Genomic DNA, 24,152 nt, shown 5'->3' with positions numbered 1-24,152 from the left:
GACCCTCATGACTAATAAGGAAGCAGCAAAACTGATAAGGTCCTTCAGCGTAGGGTGGGGAGGAGTCACCAGGGAGGGGAGGAGTCATCTCCCCAGACTCAGGGAGGGGAGGAGCCCGCCAGACTGAGGGGGAGATTCGAGGGACCTCCCCAGATACCCAGGAGTGAGAGAGAGGGGTTAGAGGGACCTCCCCAGATACAGGAGTATGTGAGAGAGAGGGGGTTAGAGGGACCTCCCCAGATACAGGAGTATGTGAGAGAGGGGTTGGAGGGACCTCCCCAGATACAGGAGTGTGAGAGAGGGGTTAGTGGGACCTCCCCAGATACAGGAGTGTGAGAGAGAGGGGTTGAAGGGACCTCCCCAGATACAGGAGTGTGTGAGAGAGGGGTTGGAGGGACCTCCCCAGATACAGGAGTGTGTGAGAGGGGGTTAGAGGGACCTCCCAGATACAGGAGTGTGAGAGAGGGGTTAGAGAGACCTCCCCAGATCCAGGAGTGAGAGAGGGGGTTAGAGGGACCTCCCCAGATACAGGAGTGTGAGAGAGGGGTTAGAGGGACCTCCCCAGATACAGGAGTGTGAGAGAGCGGATTAGAAAGGGGATTAGAGAGACCTCTCCAGATACAGATGTGGGACAGGCGGGAGTTGGTGGGTCCTCCCCAGACACAGATGTGGGACAGGTGGGAGTTGGAGGGTCCTCCCCAGATACAGATGTGGGACAGGCGGGAGTTGGAGGGTCCTCCCCAGATACAGAGGTGAGACGGGTGGGAGTTGGAGGGTCCTCCCCAGATACAGATGTGGACAGGCGGGAGTTGGAGGGTCCTCCCCAGATACAGATGTGAGACAGGCGGGAGTTGGAGGGTCCTCCCCAGATACAGAGGTGAGACGGGTGGGAGTTGGAGGGTCTTCCCCAGACACAGATGTGGGACAGGTGGGAGTTGGAGGGTCCTCCCCAGATACAGATGTGAGACAGGCGGGAGTTGGAGGGTCCTCCCCAGACACAGATGTGGGACAGGTGGGAGTTGGAGGGTCCTCCCCAGATACAGATGTGAGACGGGTGGGAGTTGGAGGGTCCTCCCCAGATACAGATGTGAGACGGGTGGGAGTTGGAGGGTCCTCCCCAGATACAGATGTGAGACAGGCGGGAGTTGGAGGGTCCTCCCCAGATACAGATGTGAGACAGGCGGGAGTTGGAGGGTCCTCCCCAGACACAGATGTGGGACAGGTGGGAGTTGGAGGGTCCTCCCCAGATACAGATGTGAGACAGGCGGGAGTTGGAGGGTCCTCCCCAGATACAGATGTGAGACAGGCGGGAGTTGGAGGGTCCTCCCCAGATACAGATGTGAGACAGGTGGGAGTTGGAGGGTCCTCCCCAGATACAGATGTGAGACAGGCGGGAGTTGGAGGGTCCTCCCCAGATACAGATGTGAGACGGGTGGGAGTTGGTTGAGCCTGCAGTTGGACTGAGTACTGTCATTAACATTGAGAGTTGAGAGCTGCTGACTTGGTATCACAGTTACCATCAGTTCAATGACCTGTTTCTTTGCCCTTCAGAGTCTCAAAACACGAGCAAATATTTCAGATGGTGAAGCAGTGAGCTGGAGATAAATGGAACAGCTTGTACCAGCTGATGGCATCTCTGATAAAGGACTGATTCTCACTGATCTTCCAAACCCACCCAGCCAATCAATCATTCACCTGCTTACTGTAAACAAAACCAGGAGATAGTCAACAGAAGGATTTTTAACACGTGATATCACAGACTCACTGCTCCTCCCTCACTCAAAGCACCCATCTCCATCTGAAATCTCTGTGACCTCCAGACTCGGACGATTCCAATGCTCTCCTGGCCGGCCTCCCACCTTCCACCCTCAACTCATCTAAAACTCCCACTGTCCCCCCCTATCCTAACTCGCACCCAGTCCCGTTCACCCATCACCCCCCTGTGCTCGCTGGACCGACATTGGCTCCCGGTCCGGGAACGCCTCGAGTTTAAAATTCTCATCCTCGTGTTCAAATCCCTCCACGGCCCCTCGCACCCCCCCCTCCCTATCTCTGTAACCTCCTCCAGCCCCGACAACCCTCCGAGATCTCTGCTCTCCTCCAATTCCGGCCTCTTGTCCATCTCCCGATTCCCATCGCTCCACCATTGGCGGCCGTGCCTTCAGCTGCCTGGGCCCTAAGCTCTGGAATTCCCTCCCTAAACCTCTCCCCCCTCTCTCCTCCTTTAAGACGCTCCTAAAAACCTCCCTCTTTGACCGAGCTTTTGGTCACCTGTCCAAATATCTCATGTGGCTCGGGGTCAAATTTTGTCTGATAATCGTTCCTGCGAAGCACCTTGGGACGTTTTACTACATTAAAGGCGCTATATAAATGCAAATTGTTGGTTGTGATAAACTTCCATGGGTGTTAATTTTTGCTAGGCACAGTGCCCCATGTAATGGCGCTCGCTGGGCACTGACACTCGCTGGGCACAGCTCCCCTCGCACCGACACACACTGGGCACAGTTCATGGAGGGGCGCAGATGTGGGACTGGAGATGGAGGGGCGCAGATGTTGACTGGAGATGGAGGGGCGCAGATGTTGACTGGAGATGGAGGGGCGCAGATGTTGACTGGAGATGGAGGGGCGCAGATGTTGACTGGAGATGGAGGGGCGCAGATGTTGACTGGAGATGGAGGGGCGCAGATGTTGACTGGAGATGGAGGGGCGCAGATGTTGACTGGAGATGGAGGGGCGCAGATGTTGACTGGAGATGGAGGGGCGCAGATGTTGACTGGAGATGGAGGGGCGCAGATGTTGACTGGAGATGGAGGGGCGCAGATGTTGACTGGAGATGGAGGGGCGCAGATGTTGACTGGAGATGGAGGGGCGCAGATGTTGACTGGAGATGGAGGGGCGCAGATGTTGACTGGAGATGGAGGGGCGCAGATGTTGACTGGAGATGGAGGGGCGCAGATGTTGACTGGAGATGGGGGGGCGCAGATGTTGACTGGAGATGGAGGGGCGCAGATGTTGACTGGAGATGGAGGGGCGCAGATGTTGACTGGAGACGGAGGGGCGCAGATGTTGACTGGAGACGGAGGGGCGCAGATGTTGACTGGAGACGGAGGGGCGCAGATGTTGACTGGAGACGGAGGGGCGCAGATGTTGACTGGAGACGGAGGGGCGCAGATGTTGACTGGAGATGGAGGGGCGCAGATGTTGACTGGAGATGGAGGTCAAAGAAGCAGAAAGCACTGACATTTCTATCACCTCAGGATGTCCCAAATCTCTCCACAGCCAACGTCGTGCACCGCACAATACCTGGACGTACTGAAATAGCAGGACGCGAAACATCGGCCAACATCACCATTGTGTTTCTGTTTGGCTTGCAGGAGTTAACGGGCTCAGGAGACACAGCGAATGGGAATGGAGGCACTCCTCGTGTTGTTCCTTCTCGGACTCCCCCAGCTGGACTCTTCAAAAGGTGAGTATCGGCCAGCAGTCGAAACACCTCGTCCGGCCCTGACTCTCATCAGGAGGTGACCTCCTGGCCAGATGGCGGTCCCCCTGAATCCCCTTATTGTCCTCACACAATTAAAAGATCAGCAAGTGTCCGCCTGGAGAGTGATTGGCCACAGGGGGCCTGACCAGGGCAGCCCAAACTCTTCTGATGCCCACGGACACGGATTGGGCAATGATCAGCAGCAGGACCGACGGCCATCTCCGCCCGCTGTCCATCACCGGCCGCCGGTCGCTCGTCCTGATCCAGGGACACTGGGGGAAAATGTTAGGACACGTCCATCACCAAGATCAGCAAACTCAGCACAACCTGGCTATCAACTCGGGCCCCGCCTGGTTTGTATTGGAGAGTGGGGGGGGCGGGCGGAGAAGTTGGGCGGGAGGGGAGAGGACGGGAGGAGGGGGAGAGGACGGGAGGAGGGGGAGAGGACGGGAGGAGGGGGAGAGGACGGGAGGAGGGGGAGAGGACGGGAGGAGGGGGAGAGGACGGGAGGAGGGGGAGAGGACGGGAGGAGGGGGAGAGGACGGGAGGAGGGGCAGCGGTAGAGGGTTGAGGTGTGTCCCCTCTCAATATACCCGACTGTTCCCCAGTGTGTCCCCTCTCAATATACCCGACTGTTTCCCAGTGTGTCCCCTCTCTCTATACCCCACTGTTCCCCAGTGTGTCCCCTCTCTCTCGATACCCCACTGTTCCCCAGTGTGTCCCCTCTCTCTATACCCCACTGTTCCCCAGTGTGTCCCCTCTCAATATACCCGACTGTTTCCCAGTGTGTCCCCTCTCTCTATACCCCACTGTTCCCCAGTGTGTCCCCTCTCTCTATACTCCACTGTTCCCCAGTGTGTCCCCTCTCTCTCGATACCCCACTGTTCCCCAGTGTGTCCCCTCTCTCCATACCCCACTGTTCCCCAGTGTGTCCTCTCTCTCTATACCCCACTGTTCCCCAGTGTGTCCTCTCTCTCTCTATACCCCACTGTTCCCCAGTGTGTCCCCTCTCTCAATACCCCACTGTTCCCCAGTGTGTCGCCTCTCTCGATACCCCACTGTTCCCCAGTGTGTCCCCTCTCTCGATACCCCACTGTTCCCCAGTGTGTCCCCTCTCTCTATACCCCACTGTTCCCCAGTGTGTCCTCTCTCTCGAAACCCCACAGTTCCCCAGTGTGACCCGTCTCTCTATACCCCACTGTTCCCCAGTGTGTCCCCTCTCTCCATACCCCACTGTTCCCCAGTGTGTCCTCTCTCTCTATACCCCACTGTTCCCCAGTGTGTCGCCTCTCTCTATACCCCACTGTTCCCCAGTGTGTCCCCTCTCTCTCGAAACCCCACTGTTCCCCAGTGTGTCGCCTCTCTCGAAACCCCACTGTTCCCCAGTGTGTCCCCTCTGCCTGCACCCCTGTTCCCCAGTGTGTCCCCTCTCTCTATACCCCACTGTTCCCCAGTGTGTCCCCTCTCTCTATACCCCACTGTTCCCCAGTGTGTCCCCTCTCTCTCCATACCCCACTGTTCCCCAGTGTGACCCCTCTCTCAATACCCCACTGTTCCCCAGTGTGTCCCCTCTCTCTATACCCCACTGTTCCCCAGTGTGTCCCCTCTCTCTATACCCCACTGTTCCCCAGTGTGTCCCCTCTCTCTATACCCCACTGTTCCCCAGTGTGACCCCTCTCTCTATACCCCACTGTTCCCCAGTGTGTCCCCTCTCTCCATACCCCACTGTTCCCCAGTGTGTCCCCTCTCTCTATACCCCACTGTTCCCCAGTGTGTCCCCTCTCTCTATACCCCACTGTTCCCCAGTGTGTCCCCTCTCTCTCTATACCCCACTGTTCCCCAGTGTGACCCCTCTCTCAATACCCCACTGTTCCCCAGTGTGTCCCGTCTCTCTCAATACCCCACTGTTCCCCAGTGTGTCCCCTCTCTCTATACCCCACTGTTCCCCAGTGTGTCCCCTCTCTCTATACCCCACTGTTCCCCAGTGTGTCCCCTCTCTCTATACCCCACTGTTCCCCAGTGTGTCCCCTCTCTCTATACCCCACTGTTCCCCAGTGTGACCCCTCTCTCTATACCCCACTGTTCCCCAGTGTGTCCTCTCTCTCTATACCCCACTGTTCCCCAGTGTGACCCCTCTCTCAATACCCCACTGTTCCCCAGTGTGTCCCCTCTCTCTATACCCCACTGTTCCCCAGTCTGTCCACTCTCTCTATACCCCACTGTTCCCCAGTGTGTCCCCTCTCTCTATACCCCACTGTTCCCCAGTGTGTCCCCTCTCTCTATACCCCACTGTTCCCCAGTGTGTCCCCTCTCTCTATACCCCACTGTTCCCCAGTGTGTCCTCTCTCTATACCCCACTGTTCCCCAGTGTGTCCCCTCTCTCTATACCACACTGTTCCCCAGTGTGTCCCCTCTCTCTGTACCCCACTGTTCCCCAGTGTGTCCCCTCTCTCTATACCCCACTGTTCCCCAGTGTGTCCTCTCTCTCTATACCCCACTGTTCCCCAGTGTGTCCCCTCTCTCCATACCCCACTGTTCCCCAGTGTGTCCCCTCTCCATATACCCCACTGTTCCCCAGTGTGTCCCCTCTCTCTATACCCCACTGTTCCCCAGTGTGTCCTCTCCCCATTTACCCCACTGTTCCCCAGTGTGACCCCTCTCTCTATACCCCACTGTTCCCCAGTGTGTCCCCCTCTCTATACCCCACTGTTCCCCAGTGTGTCCCCCTCTCTATACCCCACTATTCCCCAGTGTGTCCCATCTCCCCATACCCCACTGTTCCCCAGTGTGTCCCCTCTCTCTATAGCCCACTGTTCCCCAGTGTGTCCCCTCTCTCTATACCCCACTGTTCCCCAGTGTGTCCCCTCTCTCTATACCCCACTGTTCCCCAGTGTGTCTTCTCTCTCAATACCCCACTGTTCCCCAGTGTGTCCCCTCTCTCTATACCCCACTGTTCCCCAGTATGTCTCCTCTCACGATCCCCCACTGTTCCCCAGTGTGTCCCCTCTATCTATACCCCACTGTTCCCCAGTGTGTCCCCTCTCTCCATACCCCACTGTTCCCCAGTGTGTCTTCTCTCTCAATACCCCACTGTTCCCCAGTGTGTCCCCTCTCTCTATACCCCACTGTTCCCCAGTGTGTCCCCTCTCTCCATACCCCACTGTTCCCCAGTGTGTCTTCTCTCTCAATACCCCACTGTTCCCCAGTGTGTCCCCTCTCTATTTAGCCCACTGTTCCCCAGTGTGTCCCCTCTCTCTATACCCCACTGTTCCCCAGTGTGTCCCCTCTCTCCATACCCCACTGTTCCCCAGTGTGTCCCCTCTCTCTATACCCCACTGTTCCCCAGTGTGTCCCCTCTCTCTATACCCCACTGTTCCCCAGTGTGTCCCCTCTCTCTATACCCCACTGTTCCCCAGTGTGTCCCCTCTCTCTCTATACCCCACTGTTCCCCAGTGTGACCCCTCTCTCAATACCCCACTGTTCCCCAGTGTGTCCCCTCTCTCTCAATACCCCACTGTTCCCCAGTGTGTCCCCTCTCTCTATACCCCACTGTTCCCCAGTGTGTCCCCTCTCTCTATACCCCACTGTTCCCCAGTGTGTCCCCTCTCTCGAGACCCCACTGTTCCCCAGTGTGTCCCCTCTCTCTATACCCCACTGTTCCCCAGTGTGACCCCTCTCTCTATACCCCACTGTTCCCCAGTGTGTCCTCTCTCTCTATACCCCACTGTTCCCCAGTGTGACCCCTCTCTCAATACCCCACTGTTCCCCAGTGTGTCCCCTCTCTCTATACCCCACTGTTCTCCAGTCTGTCCCCTCTCTCTATACCCCACTGTTCCCCAGTGTGTCCCCTCTCTCTATACCCCACTGTTCCCCAGTGTGTCCCCTCTCTCTATACCCCACTGTTCCCCAGTGTGTCCCCTCTCTCTATACCCCACTGTTCCCCAGTGTGTCCTCTCTCTATACCCCACTGTTCCCCAGTGTGTCCCCTCTCCATATACCCCACTGTTCCCCAGTGTGTCCCCTCTCTCTATACCCCACTGTTCCCCAGTGTGTCCTCTCCCCATTTACCCCACTGTTCCCCAGTGTGACCCCTCTCTCTATACCCCACTGTTCCCCAGTGTGTCCCCCTCTCTATACCCCACTGTTCCCCAGTGTGTCCCCCTCTCTATACCCCACTATTCCCCAGTGTGTCCCATCTCCCCAGACCCCACTGTTCCCCAGTGTGTCCCCTCTCTCTATACCCCACTGTTCCCCAGTGTGTCCCCTCTCTCTATACCCCACTGTTCCCCAGTGTGTCCCCTCTCTCTATACCCCACTGTTCCCCAGTGTGTCTTCTCTCTCAATACCCCACTGTTCCCCAGTGTGTCCCCTCTCTCTATACCCCACTGTTCCCCAGTATGTCTCCTCTCACGATCCCCCACTGTTCCCCAGTGTGTCCCCTCTATCTATACCCCACTGTTCCCCAGTGTGTCCCCTCTCTCCATACCCCACTGTTCCCCAGTGTGTCTTCTCTCTCAATACCCCACTGTTCCCCAGTGTGTCCCCTCTCTCTATACCCCACTGTTCCCCAGTGTGTCCCCTCTCTCCATACCCCACTGTTCCCCAGTGTGTCTTCTCTCTCAATACCCCACTGTTCCCCAGTGTGTCCCCTCTCTATTTAGCCCACTGTTCCCCAGTGTGTCCCCTCTCTCTATACCCCACTGTTCCCCAGTGTGTCCCCTCTCTCTATACCCCACTGTCCCCAGAGTGTCCCCTCTCTCTCTATACCCCACTGTTCCCCAGTGTGTCCCCTCTCTCGATACCCCACTGTTCCCCAGTGTGTCCCCTCTCTCTCTATACCCCACTGTTCCCCAGTGTGTCCCCCCTCTCTCTATACACCACTGTACCCCAGTGTGTCCCCTCTCTATACCCCACTGTTCCCCAGTGTGTCTTCTCTCTCAATACCCCACTGTTCCCCAGTGTGTCCCCTCTCTCTATACCCCACTGTTCCCCAGTGTGTCCCCTCTCTCTATACCCCACTGTTCCCCAGTGTGTCCTCTCTCTCTCTATACCCCACTGTTCCCCAGTGTGTCCCCTCTCTCTATGCCCCACTGTTCCCCAGTGTGTCCTCTCTCTATACCCCACTGTTCCCCAGTGTGTCCCCTCTCTCTATACCCCACTGTTCCCCAGTCTGTCCCCTCTCTCTCTATACCCCACTGTTCCCCAGTGTGTCCTCTCTCTCTATACCCCACTGTTCCCCAGTGTGACCCCTCTTCATCTAACCCACTGTTCCCCAGTGTGTCCCCTCTCTCTATACCCCACTGTTCCCCAGTGTGTCCCCTCTCTCTATACCCCACTGTTCCCCAGTGTGTCCTCTCTCTCTATACCCCACTGTTCCCCAGTGTGTCCCCTCTCTCTATACCCCACTGTTCCCCAGTGTGTCCTCTCTCTCTATACCCCACTGTTCCCCAGTGTGTCCCCTCTCTCTATACCCCACTGTTCCCCAGTGTGTCCTCTCTCTCTATACCCCACTGTTCCCCAGTGTGTCCCCTCTCTCTGCACCCCACTGTTCCCCAGTGTGTCCCCTCTCTCTATACCCCACTGTTCCCCAGTGTGTCCTCTCCCCATTTACCCCACTGTTCCCCAGTGTGACGCCTCTCTCTGTACCCCACTGTTCCCCAGTGTGTCCCCTCTCCATATACCCCACTGTTCCCCAGTGTGTCCCCTCTCGAAACCCCACTGTTCCCCAGTGTGTCCCCTCTCGCTATACCCCACTGTTCCCCAGTGTGTCCCCTCTCTCGATACCCCACTGTTCCCCAGTGTGTCCTCTCTCTCCATACCCCACTGTTCCCCAGTGTGTCCCCTCTCTGTACCCCACTGTTCCCCAGTGTGTCCCCTCTCTCTATACCCCACTGTTCCCCAGTGTGTCCCCTCTCTATACCCCACTATTCCCCAGTGCGTCCCCTCTCTCGATACCCCACTGTTCCCCATTGTGTCCCCTCTCTCGATACCCCACTGTTCCCCAGTGTGTCCCCTCTCTCTATACCCCACTGTTCCCCAGTGTGTCCCCCTCTCTCTATACCCCACTGTTCCCCAGTGTGTCCCCCCTCTCTCTATACCCCACTGTTCCCCAGTGTGTCCCCTCTCTCCACACCCCACTGTTCCCCAGTGTGTCCTCTCCCCATTTACCCCACTGTTCCCCAGTGTGACCCCTCTCTCTATACCGCACTGTTCCCCAGTGTGTCCCCCTATCTATACCCCACTGTTCCCCAGTGTGTCCCCCTCTCTATACCCCACTATTCCCCAGTGTGTCCCATCTCCCCATACCCCACTGTTCCCCAGTGTGTCCCCTCTCTCTATACCCCACTGTTCCCCAGTGTGTCCCCTCTCTCTATACCCCACTGTTCCCCAGTGTGTCCCCTCTCTCTATAACCCACTGTTCCCCAGTGTGTCTTCTCTCTCAATACCCCACTGTTCCCCAGTGTGTCCCCTCTCTCTATACCCCACTGTTCCCCAGTATGTCTCCTCTCACGATCCCCCACTGTTCCCCAGTGTGTCCCCTCTATCTATACCCCACTGTTCCCCAGTGTGTCCCCTCTCTCCATACCCCAATGTTCCCCAGTGTGTCTTCTCTCTCAATACCCCACTGTTCCCCAGTGTGTCCCCTCTCTCTATACCCCACTGTTCCCCAGTGTGTCCCCTCTCTCCATACCCCACTGTTCCCCAGTGTGTCCCCTCTCTCTACACCCCACTGTTCCCCAGTGTGTCCCCTCTCTCTATACCCCACTGTTCCCCAGTGTGTCTTCTCTCTCAATACCCCACTGTTCCCCAGTGTGTCCCCTCTCTATTTAGCCCACTGTTCCCCAGTGTGTCCCCTCTCTCTGCACCCCACTGTCCCCAGAGTGTCCCCTCTCACTCTATACCCCACTGTTCCCCAGTGTGTCCCCTCTCTCTATACCCCACTGTTGCCCAGTGTGTCCCCTCTCTCTCAACACCCCACTGTTCCCCAGTGTGTCCCCTCTCTCTATACCCCACTGTTCCCCAGTGTGTCCCCTCTCTCCATACCCCACTGTTCCCCAGTGTGTCCCCCCTCTCTCGAAACCCCACTGTTCCCCAGTGTGTCCCCTCTCTCTATACCCCACTGTTCCCCAGTGTGTCCCCCCTCTCTCTATACACCACTGTACCCCAGTGTGTCCCCTCTCTATACCCCACTGTTCCCCAGTGTGTCCCCCCTCTCTCTATACCCCACTGTTCCCCAGTGTGTCCCCTCTCTCGATACCCCACCGTTCCCCAATGTGTCCCCTCTCTCTCTATACCCCACTGTTCCCCAGTGTGTCCCCTCTCTCTATACCCCACTGTTCCCCAGTGTGTCCTCTCTCTCTATACCCCACTGTTCCCCAGTGTGTCCCCTCTCTCTATACCCCACTGTTCCCCAGTGTGTCCTCTCTCTATACCCCACTGTTCCCCAGTGTGTCCCCTCTCTCTATACCCCACTGTTCCCCAGTCTGTCCCCTCTCTCTCTATACCCCACTGTTCCCCAGTGTGTCCCCTCTCTCTATACCCCACTGTTCCCCAGTGTGTCCCCTCTCTCTATACCCCACTGTTCCCCAGTCTGTCCCCTCTCTCTCTATACCCCACTGTTCCCCAGTGTGTCCCCTCTCTCTATACCCCACTGTTCCCCAGTGTGTCCCCTCTCTCTATACCCCACTGTTCCCCAGTGTGTCCCCTCTCTCTATACCCCACTGTTCCGCAGTGTGTCCCCTCTCTCTATACCCCACTGTTCCCCAGTGTGTCCCCTCTCTCTATACCCCACTGTTCCCCAGTGTGTCCCCTCTCTCTGCACCCCACTGTTCCCCAGTGTGTCCCCTCTCTCTATACCCCACTGTTCCCCAGTGTGTCCTCTCCCCATTTACCCCACTGTTCCCCAGTGTGACGCCTCTCTCTGTACCCCACTGTTCCCCAGTGTGTCCCCTCTCCATATACCCCACTGTTCCCCAGTGTGTCCCCTCTCGAAACCCCACTGTTCCCCAGTGTGTCCCCTCTCGCTATACCCCACTGTTCCCCAGTGTGACCCCTCTCTCGATACCCCACTGTTCCCCAGTGTGTCCTCTCTCTCCATACCCCACTGTTCCCCAGTGTGTCCCCTCTCTGTACCCCACTGTTCCCCAGTGTGTCCCCTCTCTCTCTACCCCACTGTTCCCCAGTGTGTCCCCTCTCTATACCCCACTATTCCCCAGTGTGTCCCCTCTCTCGATACCCCACTGTTCCCCATTGTGTCCCCTCTCTCGATACCCCACTGTTCCCCAGTGTGTCCCCTCTCTCTATACCCCACTGTTCCCCAGTGTGTCCCCCCTCTCTCTATACCCCACTGTTCCCCAGTGTGTCCCCCCTCTCTCTATACCCCACTGTTCCCCAGTGTGTCCCCCCTCTCTCTATACCCCACTGTTCCCCCGTGTGTCCCCCCTCTCTCTATACCCCACTGTTCCCCAGTGTGTCCCCTCTCTCTATACCCCACTGTTCCCCAGTGTGTCCCCTCTCTCTATACCCCACTGTTCCCCAGTGTGTCCCCTCTCTATATACCCCACTGTTCCCCAGTGTGTCCCCTCTCTCTATACCCCACTGTTCCCCAGTGTGTCCCCTCTCTCGAAACCCCACTGTTCCCCAGTGTCCCCTCTCTCTATACCCCTGTTCCCCAGTGTGTCCCCTCTCTCTGTACCCCACTGTTCCCCAGTGTGTCCCCTCTCTGTACCCCACTGTTCCCCAGTGTGTCCTCTCTCTCCATACCCCACTGTTCCCCAGTGTGTCCTCTCTCTCCATACCCCACTGTTCCCCAGTGTGTCCCCTCTCTCTATACCCCTGTTCCCCAGTGTGTCCCCTCTCTCTATACCCCACTGTTCCCCAGTGTGTCCCCTCTCTGTACCCCACTGTTCCCCAGTGTGTCCTCTCTCTCTATACCCCACTGTTCCCCAGTGTGTCCTCTCTCTCTATACCCCACTGTTCCCCAGTGTGTCCCCTCTCTCGAAACCCCAGTGTGTCCTCTCTCTCTCTACCCCACTGTTCCCCAGTGTGTCCCCTCTCTCTCTACCCCACTGTTCCCCAGTATGTCCCCTCTCTCTATACCCCACTGTTCCCCAGTGTGTCCTCTCTCTCTATACCCCACTGTTCCCCAGTGTGTCCCCTCTCTCTCTACCTCACTGTTCCCCAGTGTGTCCCCTCTCTCCATATCCCAGTGTTCCTCAGTGTGTCCCCTCTCTGTACCCCACTGTTCCCCTGTGTGTCCCCTCTCTCCATATCCCAGTGTTCCTCAGTGTGTCCCCTCTCTGCACCCCACTGTTCCCCAGTGTGTCCCCTCTCTCTGTATACCCCACTGTTCACCAGTGTGACCCCTCTCTCTATCCCTCACTGTTCCGCAGTGTGTCCTCTCTCTCTATACCCCACTGTTCCCCAGTGTGTCCTCTCTCTCTATACCCCACTGATCCCCAGTGTGTCCCCTCTCTCTGTACCCCACTGTTCCCCAGTGTGTCCCCTCGCTCTGTAGCCCACTGTTCCACAGTGTGTCCTCTCTCTCTATACCCCACTGTTCCCCAGTGTGTCCCCTCTCTCTATACCCCACTGTTCCCCCGTGTGTCCCCCCTCTCTCTATACCCCACTGTTCCCCAGTGTGTCCCCTCTCTCCATACCCCACTGATCCCCAGTGTGTCCCCTCTCTCTATACCCCACTGTTCCCCAGTGTGTCCCCTCGCTCTGTAGCCCACTGTTCCACAGTGTGTCCTCTCTCTCTATACCCCACTGTTCCCCAGTGTGTCCCCTCTCTCTATACCCCACTGTTCCCCTGTGTGTCCCCCCTCTCTCTATACCCCACTGTTCCCCAGTGTGTCCCCTCTCTCTATACCCCACTGTTCCCCAGTGTGTCCCCTCTCTCTATACCCCACTGTTCCCCAGTGTGTCCCCTCTCTCTATACCCCACTGTTCCCCAGTGTGGCCCTCTCTCTATACCCCACTGTTCCCCAGTGTGTCCCCTCTCTCTATACCCCTATTCCCCAGTGTGTCCTCTCTCTCCATACCCCACTGTTCCCCAGTGTGTCCTCTCTCTCTATACCCCACTGTTCCCCAGTGTGTCCCCTCTCTCTATACCCCAGTGTGTCCTCTCTCTCTATACCCCACTGTTCCCCAGTGTGTCCCCTCTCTCTATACCCCACTGTTCCCCAGTGTGTCCCCTCTCTCTATACCCCACTGTTCCCCAGTCTGTCCCCTCTCTCTATACGCCACTGTTCCCCAGTGTGTCCCCTCTCTCTATACCCCACTGTTCCCCAGTGTGTCCCCTCTCTCTATACCCCACTGTTCCCCAGTGTGTCCTCTCTCTCTATACCCCACTGATCCCCAGTGTGTCCCCTCTCTCTGTACCCCACTGTTCCCCAGTGTGTCCCCTCGCTCTGTAGCCCACTGTTCCACAGTGTGTCCTCTCTCTCTATACCCCACTGTTCCCCAGTGTGTCCCCTCTCTCTATACCCCACTGTTCCCCCGTGTGTCCCCCCTCTCTCGATACACCACTGTTCCCCAGTGTGTCCCCTCTCTCCATACCCCACTGATCCCCAGTGTGTCCCCTCTCTCTATACCCCACTGTTCCCCAGTGTGTCCCCTCGCTCTGTAGCCCACTGTTCCACAGTGTGTCCTCTCTCTCTATACCCCACTGTTCCCCAGTGTGTCCCCTCTCTCTATACCCCACTGTTCCCCTGTGTGTCCCCCCTCTCTCTATACCCCACTGTTCCCCAGTGTGTCCCCTCTCTCTATACCCCACTGTTCCCCAGTGTGTCCCCTCTCTCTATACCCCACTGTTCCCCAGTGTGTCCCCTCTCTCTATACCCCACTGTTCCCCAGTGTGTCCCCCCTCTCTCTATACCCCACTGTTCCCCAGTGTGTCCCCTCTCTATATACCCCACTGTTCCCCAGTGTGTCCCCTCTCTCTATACCCCACTGTTCCCCAGTGTGGCCCTCTCTCTATACCCCACTGTTCCCCAGTGCGTCCCCTCTCTCTATACCCCTATTCCCCAGTGTGTCCCCTCTCTCTGTACCCCACTGTTCCCCAGTGTGTCCCCTCTCTGTACCCCACTGTTCCCCAGTGTGTCCTCTCTCTCTATACCCCACTGTTCCCCAGTGTGCCCTCTCTCTCTATACCCCACTGTTCCCCAGTGTGTCCCCTCTCTCTATACCCCTGTTCCCCAGTGTGTCCCCTCTCTCTATACCCCACTGTACCCCAGTGTGTCCCCTCTCTGTACCCCACTGTTCCCCAGTGTGTCCTCTCTCTCTATACCCCACTGTTCCCCAGTGTGTCCTCTCTCTCTATACCCCACTGTTCCCCAGTGTGTCCCCTCTCTCTATACCCCAGTGTGTCCTCTCTCTCTATACCCCACTGTTCCCCAGTGTGTCCCCTCTCTCTCTACCCCACTGTTCCCCAGTGTGTCCCCTCTCTCTATACCCCACTGTTCCCCAGTGTGTCCTCTCTCTCTGTACCCCACTGTTCCCCAGTGTGTCCCCTCTCTCTCTACCTCACTGTTCCCCAGTGTGTCCCCTCTCTCTATACCCCACTGTTCCCCAGTGGGTCCCCTCTCTCTGTACCCCACTGTTCCCCAGTGTGTCCCCTCTCTGCACCCCACTGTTCCCCAGTGTGTCCCCTCTCTCTGTATACCCCACTGTTCACCAGTGTGACCCCTCTCTCTATACCTCACTGTTCCGCAGTGTGTCCTCTCTCTCTATACCCCACTGTTCCCCAGTGTGTCCTCTCTCTCTATACCCCACTGATCCCTAGTGTGTCCCCTCTCTCTGTACCCCACTGTTCCCCAGTGTGTCCCCTCGCTCTGAAGCCCACTGTTCCACAGTGTGTCCTCTCTCGCTATACCCCACTGTTCCCCAGTGTGTCCCCTCTCGAAAAACCCCATTTTTCCCCAGTGTGTCCCCTCTCTCTGGAACCCACTGTTCCCCAGTGTGTCCCCTCACCCTGTCCCCCACTGTGTCCCCGATCCAAAAACCCCAATGTTCCCCAGTGTGTCCCCTCTCTCTATACCCCACTGTTCCCCAGTGTGTCCCCTCTCTCTATACCCCACAGTTCCCCAGTGTGTCCCCTCTCTATAAATCCCACTGTTCCCCAGTGTGTCCCCTCTCTCTGTACCCCACTGTTCCCCAGTGTGTCCCCTCTCTATAAATCTCACTGTTCCCCAGTGTGTCACCTCTCTCTCCATACCCCACTGTTCCCCATTGTGTCCCCCCTCTCTCTATACACCACTGTACCCCAGTGTGTCCCCTCTCTATACCCCACTGTTCCCCAGTGTGTACCCTCTCTCTATACCCCACTGTTCCCCAGTGTGTCCCCTCTCTCCACACCACACTGTTCCCCAGTGTGTCCCCTCTCTCTATACCCCACTGTTCCCCAGTGTGTCCCCTCTCTGTACCCCACTGTTCCCCAGTGTGTACCCTCTCTCTTTTCCCCACTGTTCCCCAGTGGGTCCCCTCTCTCTATACCCCACTGTTCCCCAGTGTGTCCCCTCTCTCTATACCCCACTGTTCCCCAGTGTGTCCCCCCTCTCTCCATACCCCACTGTTCCCCAGTGTGTCCCCTCTCTCTCTACCCCACTGTTCCCCAGTGTGTCCTCTCTCTCTATACCCCACTGTTCCCGTGTGTCCCCTCTCTCTATACCCCACTGTTCCCCAGTGTGTCCCCTCTCTCCTTACCCCACTGTTCCCCAGTCTGTCCCCTCTCTCTATACCCCACTGTTCCCCAGTGTGTCCCCTCTCTCTATACCCCACTGTTCCCCAGTGTGTCCCCTCTCTCTGTACCCCACTGTTCCCCAGTGTGTCCCCTCTCTCTATACCCCACTGTTCCCCAGTGTGTCCCCTCTCCATATACCCCACTGTTCCCCACTGTGTCCCCTCTCTCTATACCCCACTGTTCCCCAGTGTGTCCCCTCTCTCTGTACCCCACTGTTCCCCAGTGTGTCCCCTCTCTCTATACCCCACTGTTCCCCATTGTGTCCCCTCTCCATAGCCCAATGTTCCCCAGTGTGTCCCCCTCTCTATACCCCACTGTTCCCCAGTCTGTCCCCTCTCTCTCGATACCCCACTGTTCCCCAGTGTGTCCCCTCTCTCTCCATACCTCACTGTTCCGCAGTGTGTCCCCTCTCTATAAATCTCACTATTCCCCAGTGTGTCCTCTCTCTCTATACCCCACTGTTCCCCAGTGTGTCCTCTCTCTCTATACCCCACTGTTCCCCAGTGTGTCCCCTCTCTCTATACCCCACTGTTCCCCAGTGTGTCCCCTCTCTCTGTACCCCACTGTTCCCCAGTGTCCCCTCTCTCTGCATACCCCACTGTTCCCCAGTGTGTCCCCCCTCTCTCTATACCCCACTGTTCCCCAGTGTGTCCCCTCTCTCTGTACCCCACTGTTCCCCAGTGTGTCCCCTCTCTCTATACCCCACTGTTCCCCAGTGTGTCCCCTCTCTCTATACCCCACTGTTCCCCAGTGTGTCCCCTCTCTCTATACCCCACTGTTCCCCAGTGTGTCCCCTCTCTCTATACCCCACTGTTCCCCAGTGTGTCCCCTCTCAACATTCCCCACTGTTCCCCAGTCTGTCCTCTCTCTCCATACCCCACTGTTCCCCAGTGTGTCCTCTCTCTCTATACCCCACTGTTCCCCAGTGTGTCCTCTCTCTCTATACCCCACTGTTCCCCAGTGTGTCCCCTCTCTCCATGTACCCAACTGTTCCCCAGTCTGTCCCCTCTCTCCATATACCCCTCTGTTCCCCAGTGTGTCCCCTCTCTCCTTGTACCCCACTGTTCCCCAGTCTGTCCCCTCTCTCTGTACCCCACTGTTCCCTAGTGTGTCCCCTCTCTCCATTTACCCCACTGTTCCCCAGTTTGTCCCCTCTCTCTATACCCCACTGTTCCCCAGTGTGTCCCCTCTCTCTATACCCCACTGTTCCCCAGTGTGTCCCCTCTCTCTATACCCCACTGTTCCCCAGTCTGTCCCCTCTCTCTATCCCCCACTGTTCCCCAGTGTGTCCCCCCTCTCTCTATACCCCACTGTTCCCCAGTGTGTCCCCTCTCTCTATACCCCACTGTTCCCCAGTGTGTCCTCTCTCGATACCCCACTGTTCCCCAGTGTGTCCCCTCTCTCTATACCCCACTGTTCCCCAGTGTGTCCCCTCTCTCTGTCCCCCACTGTTCCCCAGTGTGTCCCCTCTCTCTATACCCCACTGTTCCCCAGTGTGTCCCCTCTCTCTATACCCCACTGTTCCCCAGTGTGTCCCCTCTCTCTATACCCCACTGTTCCCCAGTGTGTCCCCTCTCTCTATACCCCACTGTTCCCCAGTGTGTCCCCTCTCTCTGTACCCCACTGTTCCCCAGTGTCCCCTCTCTCTGCATACCCCACTGTTCCCCAGTGTGTCCCCCCTCTCTCTATACCCCACTGTTCCCCAGTGTGTCCCCTCTCTCTATACCCCACTGTTCCCCAGTGTGTCCCCTCTCTCTATACCCCACTGTTCCCCAGTGTGTCCCCTCTCTCTGTCCCCCACTGTTCCCCAGTGTGTCCCCTCTCTCTATACCCCACTGTTCCCCAGTGTGTCCCCTCTCTCTATACCCCACTGTTCCCCAGTGTGTCCCCTCTCTCTCTATACCCCACTGTGACCCGGTCTGTCCCCTCTCTCCATACCCCACTGTTCCCCAGTGTGTCCCCTCTCAACATTCCCCACTGTTCCCCAGTCTGTCCTCTCTCTCTATACCCCACTGTTCCCCAGTGTGTCCCCTCTCTCCATGTACCCAACTGTTCCCCAGTCTGTCCCCTCTCTCCATATACCCCTCTGTTCCCCAGTGTGTCCCCTCTCTCCTTGTACCCCACTGTTCCCCAGTCTGTCCCCTCTCTCTGTACCCCACTGTTCCCCAGTGTGTCCCCTCTCTCCATTTACCCCACTGTTCCCCAGTGTGTCCCCTCTCTCTATACCCCACTGTTCCCCAGTGTGTCCCCTCTCTCGAGACCCCACTGTTCCCCAGTCTGTCCCCTCTCTCCATCCCCCACTGTTCCCCAGTGTGTCCCCCCTCTCTCTGTACCCCACTGTTCCCCAGTGTGTCCCCTCTCTCTATACCCCACTGTTCCCCAGTGTGTCCCCCCTCTCTCGAAACCCCACTGTTCCCCAGTGTGTCCCCTCTCTCTATACCCCACTGTTCCCCAGTCTGTCCCCTCTCTCTGTACCCCACTGTTCCCCAGTGTGTCCCCTCTCTCCATTTACCCCACTGTTCCCCAGTGTGTCCCCTCTCTCTATACCCCACTGTTCCCCAGTGTGTCCCCTCTCTCTATACCCCACTGTTCCCCAGTGTGTCCCCTCTCTCTATACCCCACTGTTGCCCAGTGTGTCCCCTCTCTCCATTTACCCCACTGTTCCCCAGTGTGTCCCCTCTCTCTATACCCCACTGTTCCCCAGTGTGTCCCCTCTCTCTATACCCCACTGTTCCCCAGTGTGTCCCCTCTCTCTATATACCCCACTGTTCCCCAGTGTGTCCCCTCTCTCTATACCCCACTGTTCCCCAGTGTGTCCCCTCTCTCTATACCCCACTGTTCCCCAGTGTGTCCCCTCTCTCTCTATACCCCACTGTTCCCCAGTGTGTCCCCTATCTCCATATACCCCACTGTTCCCCAGTGTGGCCTCTGTCCATACCCCACTGTTCCCCAGTGTGTCCCCTCTCTCGAAACCCCACTGTTCCCCAGTGTGTCCCCTCTCTCTATACCCCACTGTTCCCCAGTGTGTCCCCTCTCTCTATACCCCACTGTTCCCCAGTGTGTCCCCTCTCTCTGTACCCCACTGTTCCCCAGTGTCCCCTCTCTCTGCATACCCCACTGTTCCCCAGTGTGTCCCCCCTCTCTCTATACCCCACTGTTCCCCAGTGTGTCCCCCCTCTCTCCATACCCCACTGTTCCCCAGTGTGTCCCCTCTCTCGAAACCCCACTGTTCCCCAGTGTGTCCCCTCTCTCTATACCCCACTGTTCCCCAGTGTGTCCCCTCTCTCTGTCCCCCACTGTTCCCCAGTGTGTCCCCTCTCTCTGTACCCCACTGTTCCCCAGTGTGTCCCCTCCCTGTATACCCCACTGTGACCCGGTCTGTCCCCTCTCTCCATACCCCACTGTTCCCCAGTGTGTCCCCTCTCAACATTCCCCACTGTTCCCCAGTCTGTCCTCTCTCTCGAAACCCCACTGTTCCCCAGTGTGTCCCCTCTCTCCATGTACCCAACTGTTCCCCAGTCTGTCCCCTCTCTCCATATACCCCTCTGTTCCCCAGTGTGTCCCCTCTCTCCTTGTACCCCACTGTTCCCCAGTCTGTCCCCTCTCTCTGTACCCCACTGTTCCCCAGTGTGTCCCCTCTCTCCATTTACCCCACTGTTCCCCAGTGTGTCCCCTCTCTCTATACCCCACTGTTCCCCAGTGTGTCCCATCTCTCGAGACCCCACTGTTCCCCAGTCTGTCCCCTCTCTCCATCCCCCACTGTTCCCCAGTGTGTCCCCCCTCTCTCTGTACCCCACTGTTCCCCAGTGTGTCCCCTCTCTCTATACCCCACTGTTCCCCAGTGTGTCCCCCCTCTCTCGAAACCCCACTGTTCCCCAGTGTGTCCCCTCTCTCTATACCCCACTGTTCCCCAGTCTGTCCCCTCTCTCTGTACCCCACTGTTCCCCAGTGTGTCCCCTCTCTCCATTTACCCCACTGTTCCCCAGTGTGTCCCCTCTCTCTATACCCCACTGTTCCCCAGTGTGTCCCCTCTCTCTATACCCCACTGTTCCCCAGAGTGTCCCCCCTCTCTATACCACACTGTTCCCCAGTGTGTCCTCTCTCTCTACACCCCACTGTTCCCCAGTGTGTCCCCTCTCTCTGTATACCCCACTGTTCCCCAGTGTGTCCCCTCTCTCTCTGTACCCCACTGTTCCCCAGTGTGTCCCCTCTCTCTATACCCCACTGTTCCCCAGTGTGTCCCCTATCTCCATATACCCCACTGTTCCCCAGTGTGTCCCCTATCTCCATATACCCCACTGTTCCCCAGTGTGTCCCCTCTCTCGATACCCCACTGTTCCCCAGTGTGTCCCCTCTCTATATACCCCACTGTTCCCCAGTGTGTCCCCTCTCTCTATACCCCACTGTTCCCCAGTGTGTCCCCTCTCTCTATACCCCACTGTTCCCCAGTGTGTCTCCTCTCTCTGCATACCCCACTGTTCCCCAGTGTGTCCCCTCTCTCTGTACCCCACTGTTCCCCAGTGTGTCCCCTCTCTCTATACCCCACTGTTCCCCAGTGTGTCCCCTCTCTCTATACCCCACTGTTCCCCAGTGTGTCCCCTCTCGACACCAAACTGTTCCCCAGTGTGTCCCCTCTCAACATTCCCCACTGTTCCCCAGTGTGTCCCCTCTCAACATTCCCCACTGTTCCCCAGTGTGTCCCCTCTCTCTATACCCCACTGTTCCCCATTGTGTCCCCCCTCTCTCTCTATACCCCACTGTTCCCCAGTGTGTCCCCTCTCTCTATACCCCACTGTTCCCCAGTGTGTCCCCTCTCTCTATACCCCACTGTTCCCCAGTGTGTCCCCTCTCTCTGCACCCCACTGTTCCCCAGTGTGTCCCCTCTCTCTCTATACCCCACTGTTCCCCAGTGTGTCCCCTCTCTCTCTATACCCCACTGTTCCCCAGTGTGTCCCCCCTCTCTCTATACCCCACTGTTCCCCAGTGTGTCCCCTCTCTCTATACCCCAATGTTCCCCAGTGTGTCCCCTCTCTCGATACCCCGCTGTTCCCCAGTGTGTCCCCTCTCTCTCTATACCCCACTGTTCCCCAGTGTGTCCCCCCTCTCTCTGTACCCCAATGTTCCCCAGTGTGTCCCCTCTCTCGATACCCCACTGTTCCCCAGTCTGTCCCCTCTCTCTGTACCCCACTGTTCCCCAGTGTGTCCCCTCTCTCTATACCCCACTGTTCCCCAGTGTGTCCCCTCTCTATAAATTTCACTGTTCCACAGTGTGTCCCCTCTCTCTATACCCCACTGTTCCCCAGTGTGTCCTCTCTCTCTATACCCCACTGTTCCCCAGTGTGTCCCCTCTCTCTGTACCCCACTGTTCACCAGTGTGTCCCCTCTCTATACCCCACTGTTCCCCAGTGTGTGCCCTCTCTCTATACCCCACTGTTCCCCAGTGTGTCCCCTCTCTCTGTACCCCACTGTTCCCCAGTGTGTCCCCTCTCTCTGTACCCCACTGTTCCCCAGTGTGTCCCCTCTCTCTGTACCCCACTGTTCCCCAGTGTGTCCTCTCTCTATACCCCACTGTTCACCAGTGTGTCCCCTGTCTCTTTACCCCACTGTTCCCCAGTGTGTCCCCTCTCTCTGTACCCCAATGTTCCCCAGTGTGTCCCCTCTCTCCATACCCCACTGTTCCCCAGTGTGTCCCCTCTCTCATAATATCCCACTGTTCCCCAGTGTGTCCCCTCTCTCTCTGCACCCCACAGTTCCCCAGTGTGTCCCCTCTCTCTATACCCCACTGTTCCCCAGTGTGTCCCCTCTCTCCAGACCCCACAGTTCCCCAGTGTGTCCCCTCTCTCTATACCCCACTGTTCCCCAGTGTGTCCCCTCTCTCTATACCCCACTGTTCCCCAGTGTGTCCCCTCTCTCTATACCCCACTGTTCCCCAGTGTGTCCCCTCTCTCTATACCCCACTGTTCCCCAGTGTGTCCCCTCTCTCTATACCCCACTGTTCCCCAGTGTGTCCCCTCTCTCTATACCCCACTGTTCCCCAGTGTGTCCCCTTTCTCTATACCCCACTGTTCCCCAGTGTGTTCCCTCTCTCTATACCCCACTGTTCCCCAGTGTGTCCCCTCTCTCCATACCCCACTGTTCCCCAGTGTGTCCCCTCTCTCCATACCCCACTGTTCCCCAGTGTGTCCCCTCTCTCTATACCCCACTGTTCCCCAGTGTGTCCCCTCTCTCTATACCCCACTGTTCCCCAGTGTGTCCCCTCTCTCTTTTCCCCACTGTTCCCCATTGTGTTCCCACTCTCTGTACCCCACAGTTCCCCAGTGTCTCCCCTCTCTCCATACCCCACTGTTCCCCAGTGTGTCCCCTCTCTCGAAACCCCACTGTTCCCCAGTGTGTCCCCTCTCACTGTATACCCCACTGTTCCCCAGTGTGTCCCCTCTCTCGAAACCCCACTGTTCCCCAGTGTGTCCCCTCTCTCTCGATACCCCACTGTTCCCCAGTGTGTCCCCTCTCTCTATACCCCACTGTTCCCCATTGTGTTCCCACTCTCTGTACCCCACAGTTCCCCAGTGTGTCCCCTCTCTCCATACCCCACTGTTCCCCAGTGTGTCCCCTCTCTCTGTATACCCCACTGTTCCCCAGTGTGTCCCCTCTCTCTCTGCACCCCACAGTTCCCCAGTGTGTCCCCTCTCTCTATACCCCACTGTTCCCCAGTGTGTCCCCTCTCTCCAGACCCCACAGTTCCCCAGTGTGTCCCCTCTCTCTATACCCCACTGTTCCCCAGTGTGTCCCCTCTCTCTATACCCCACTGTTCCCCAGTGTGTCCCCTCTCTCTATACCCCACTGTTCCCCAGTGTGTCCCCTCTCTCTATACCCCACTGTTCCCCAGTGTGTCCCCTCTCTCTATACCCCACTGTTCCCCAGTGTGTCCCCTCTCTCTGTCCCCCACTGTTCCCCAGTGTGTCCCCTTTCTCTATACCCCACTGTTCCCCAGTGTGTTCCCTCTCTCTATACCCCACTGTTCCCCAGTGTGTCCCCTCTCTCCATACCCCACTGTTCCCCAGTGTGTCCCCTCTCTCCATACCCCACTGTTCCCCAGTGTGTCCCCTCTCTCTATACCCCACTGTTCCCCAGTGTGTCCCCTCTCTCTATACCCCACTGTTCCCCAGTGTGTCCCCTCTCTCTTTTCCCCACTGTTCCCCATTGTGTTCCCACTCTCTGTACCCCACAGTTCCCCAGTGTGTCCCCTCTCTCCATACCCCACTGTTCCCCAGTGTGTCCCCTCTCTCGAAACCCCACTGTTCCCCAGTGTGTCCCCTCTCACTGTATACCCCACTGTTCCCCAGTGTGTCCCCTCTCTCGAAACCCCACTGTTCCCCAGTGTGTCCCCTCTCTCTCGATACCCCACTGTTCCCCAGTGTGTCCCCTCTCTCTATACCCCACTGTTCCCCAGAGTGTCCCCCCTCTCTATACCACACTGTTCCCCAGTGTGTCCTCTCTCTCTACACCCCACTGTTCCCCAGTGTGTCCCCTCTCTCTGTATACCCCACTGTTCCCCAGTGTGTCCCCTCTCTCTCTGTACCCCACTGTTCCCCAGTGTGTCCCCTCTCTCTATACCCCACTGTTCCCCAGTGTGTCCCCTATCTCCATATACCCCACTGTTCCCCAGTGTGTCCCCTATCTCCATATACCCCACTGTTCCCCAGTGTGTCCCCTCTCTCGATACCCCACTGTTCCCCAGTGTGTCCCCTCTCTATATACCCCACTGTTCCCCAGTGTGTCCCCTCTCTCTATACCCCACTGTTCCCCAGTGTGTCCCCTCTCTCTATACCCCACTGTTCCCCAGTGTGTCCCCTCTCTCTGCATACCCCACTGTTCCCCAGTGTGTCCCCTCTCTCTGTACCCCACTGTTCCCCAGTGTGTCCCCTC

General features: G+C 57.5%; 1 protein-coding gene across 4 annotated transcripts in view; it reads left to right on the top strand.

Moving 5' to 3' along the window:
- LOC137310267 (carbonic anhydrase 4-like) overlaps window positions 1-24,152 on the top strand; it is an 83,727-nt gene that overhangs the window by 5,565 nt on the left and 54,010 nt on the right. For all 4 annotated transcript variants that reach the window (XM_067978166.1, XM_067978164.1, XM_067978165.1 and 1 more), the window contains one exon: window positions 3,375-3,466. In XM_067978166.1, the coding sequence (XP_067834267.1) occupies window positions 3,403-3,466 (64 nt within the window). In that variant the 5' untranslated portion in view covers window positions 3,375-3,402. The remainder of the gene's footprint in view (window positions 1-3,374; window positions 3,467-24,152) is intronic.

This window comes from Heptranchias perlo, unplaced genomic scaffold (assembly GCF_035084215.1).
Source record: "Heptranchias perlo isolate sHepPer1 unplaced genomic scaffold, sHepPer1.hap1 HAP1_SCAFFOLD_237, whole genome shotgun sequence".
Taxonomy (NCBI): Eukaryota; Metazoa; Chordata; class Chondrichthyes; order Hexanchiformes; family Hexanchidae; genus Heptranchias; species Heptranchias perlo.
Note: the sequence above shows the minus strand (reverse complement) of the source record. Positions and strands in the feature narration are given on the sequence as shown.